This window comes from Egretta garzetta, unplaced genomic scaffold, assembly GCF_000687185.1.
Source record: "Egretta garzetta isolate BGI_Z169 unplaced genomic scaffold, ASM68718v1 scaffold234, whole genome shotgun sequence".
Classification (NCBI taxonomy): Eukaryota; Metazoa; Chordata; class Aves; order Pelecaniformes; family Ardeidae; genus Egretta; species Egretta garzetta.
In genome coordinates, this window is record NW_009259528.1 from 134631 (window position 1) to 137137 (window position 2507).

Here is a 2507-nt window from a genome sequence, read left to right on the forward strand (position 1 = left end):
CCGTCCCAGCTGGCTCGGCGCTGAGCTGGTGCATTTCACTGTAGCTGTTGGTGCTCCCCTGCAGTCAAAGCAAGCGATCATCCTGCTCTGAATCTTAGGTTTGGCAAGGTCAGAGCAGCATTGCTGGGTTTTCTGTTTGGGTGTTCTGGGGTTTTTTTAATCCTTACAAAAAGTTGAAACTGAATTGCCTAATGCTGGCTTGGCTTTTGAAACGCCCCTCGTCATGTGCTGTAAAACCTGCCCGAGATACAAGGTAGCCTTCAAAGGGTCACCACCCTCTTCCCAGCACTCGGGTCGGTGTCATTTTATTCATCGTTTTAATCGTCTCTCAGCATAAAGGTTTATACGGTTTTGCCTGAGCTATTCCAGTTAGCAGGGGGATTCTTGTGGTCTGTGTTTGCCGCGCCTGTGACGCGCTGGCAGTCTGGAAGCAGCCCCACGAGCCCACGACCACACTGGAGCGCCATGCGGGGAAACCCGCTTCTGTCCTCAGCTCCCTCTCGCTTTCACTGGCGCCAGCGCTCCGCCTCTGTAAAATGAGGTGAGCATTGCTGATTCAGGGCTTTCTAATGAGTTGTGGAGTCTGAAAGCACTCGCCATGCACTGCAGCCAGTTGGGTCTGCTTTTTTATGTCATGGTTTGCCTGACAAAATCCTGTCCCTGAGCATCTGCTATGGTGACATTTTAAACTTCGCCGCTTCATCCAGCCTAACAGCTTGTGAACCAGAAAGAAACCATCCCTTGAATTCAGTGCGATACTGCAGGTCAAAAGGAAAACGTGCTGCTGAAAGGCCACACGTGTGCTGCTGCGTCTGCTCCTGCTCTTCACAGTCATGTGCTTCCACAACCAGCCGCGGCACGTTATGTTTTGTAACACCTTACAGCTGGCTGCAAGGAGAGGAGAGGCCTCCGGAACATAAATGAAAGGTGCAGAATAAATGGGAAAGCAGACCAGTATTTCACCTTGGTGATTTAGATGTCCTGCTCCTCTGACACCTTGATCTTCCCACTCTGGGAGCTTGGAATGCTACACAAGGCATGGAGCGTCCTGGTGAGCCTGCGGGAGTGTGTATAAGACGTGTATTGACACGTGTCTCCCTTTCCAGGGTCCCTTCCACAATTTGCTTTGGACAAGGTGCCACCCGAGGATTTAAAGGACCAAGGAAGAAAGTCTGAAGGTCAGTGCACCGCAGGGAGGAGTCTGAAGGTCAGTGCACGGGACTGCAAGATGAGAAGGTGCTGGCTGCTGCCTCCCGCAAACACTAGCGACGGCACCACCGCCAGGCAGGGATATTTGCAGTTGCGTGGCAAGGTCCTGCTCCGTACCGGGAGGGCAGCAGGGTGGACACAAGGATTGTGTGGCAGCAGTTTGGGACACATCAGTGCCCTGGGAGGTACTTTGCTACAGCCCCTTCGTGTCTCTGTACCACCTCCCTTGGGCAGCATTTCAGAGGTGGCCTGAGCTTATGTTTGTCCTTCTGAGACACAATGATCTCTTTTCTCATCCCCTCTGAAATCAAACTACAAACAAATTCCTCTGCCTCTGTGCTGTGAGTTTTTGTATCTCATCAGTGCCACGACCGCTCTGCGCAGCAATGGCTTTCTAGATAGGTGGTCGCATCCTGCCTGAGCTTAGAAATGAGCTTAGAAATGGCAAATGCTGTTCTGAACCTCCAGGCGGCTGCAGGGATCGCACAGGCTTTATGAAAAACTTGCAGGGAACCGCTGCCAAAACTGTGGCAGGGAAAATGCCGCCCAAAACACACCGCGTTCCCTCTTCCTGTGGGAAGCCCTGCATCCCCCCCTGCCTCCTGGGGGGTGTCACGCTTCCCTGCCAGCCCTGCTTGTACAGGGGAGAATCAGAATCCAGAAGAGAGGTGTAGATTACAACAATTAGTTTAATTCTTTTAATTTAACTCTTTTTCTCAGAGTGTTTTTAGAAGCTCCTAGTGAGGACAGCCTTTGGGATCACACACAGGCGTGGGGCGGGTTGAGCTCCGCATCAGTTGCTCGCAGAAAAGAGTCTTGGACTGTGACGTGGAGGCGAGAGGAAATCAGCTGCTGGAGCTGAGGCGACGCAGGATTTTTTTTTTTATTTATTTTTTTTGCCTTGTGGGGGAAAAAATGGATGCAAGAAATTCCAAGACAAAAATCCGCTGACTGTACGGAAGCTGGAACCACTGACCAAAAGAAAACAGAACGAAAAGCATTGGTCCCTAATTCTGACCTTCTCCGTGTTGCTGAAGTCCGCTCTGCTCCCCAGCGCTTGCTCTGGAGCCCACACGAAAGGTTTGCCCGGGCGAGGAAAAGCATCGTGGTGCCTTGCGGCTGATTCCCATGGGGAGTTAAAATGGAGCGGCTTCCAACTAGGTGAATAAAGAGGAGGCCTTTTTACACAATTGCTTTGTAGAGAATTCAAATGCTGTTTTGAAGCTCGGGCAGAAGTAGATGTGAAGAATGAACTTCCCTTTTCTCCAAACACCCCCCAAATCAAGTTGAGATGGAAG

General features: G+C 51.2%; 1 protein-coding gene across 1 annotated transcript in view; it reads left to right on the forward strand.

Annotated features, from left to right (window-relative positions):
- Window positions 1-1921, forward strand: part of ZNF511 (zinc finger protein 511) — a 4266-nt gene extending 2345 nt beyond the window's left edge. Inside the window, exon 4 of the mRNA XM_009637550.2 lies at window positions 1107-1921. Coding sequence (XP_009635845.1) covers window positions 1107-1176 — 70 coding nt within the window. The 3' untranslated portion in view covers window positions 1177-1921. The remainder of the gene's footprint in view (window positions 1-1106) is intronic.
- The last annotated feature ends 586 nt before the right edge of the window (window positions 1922-2507 follow it).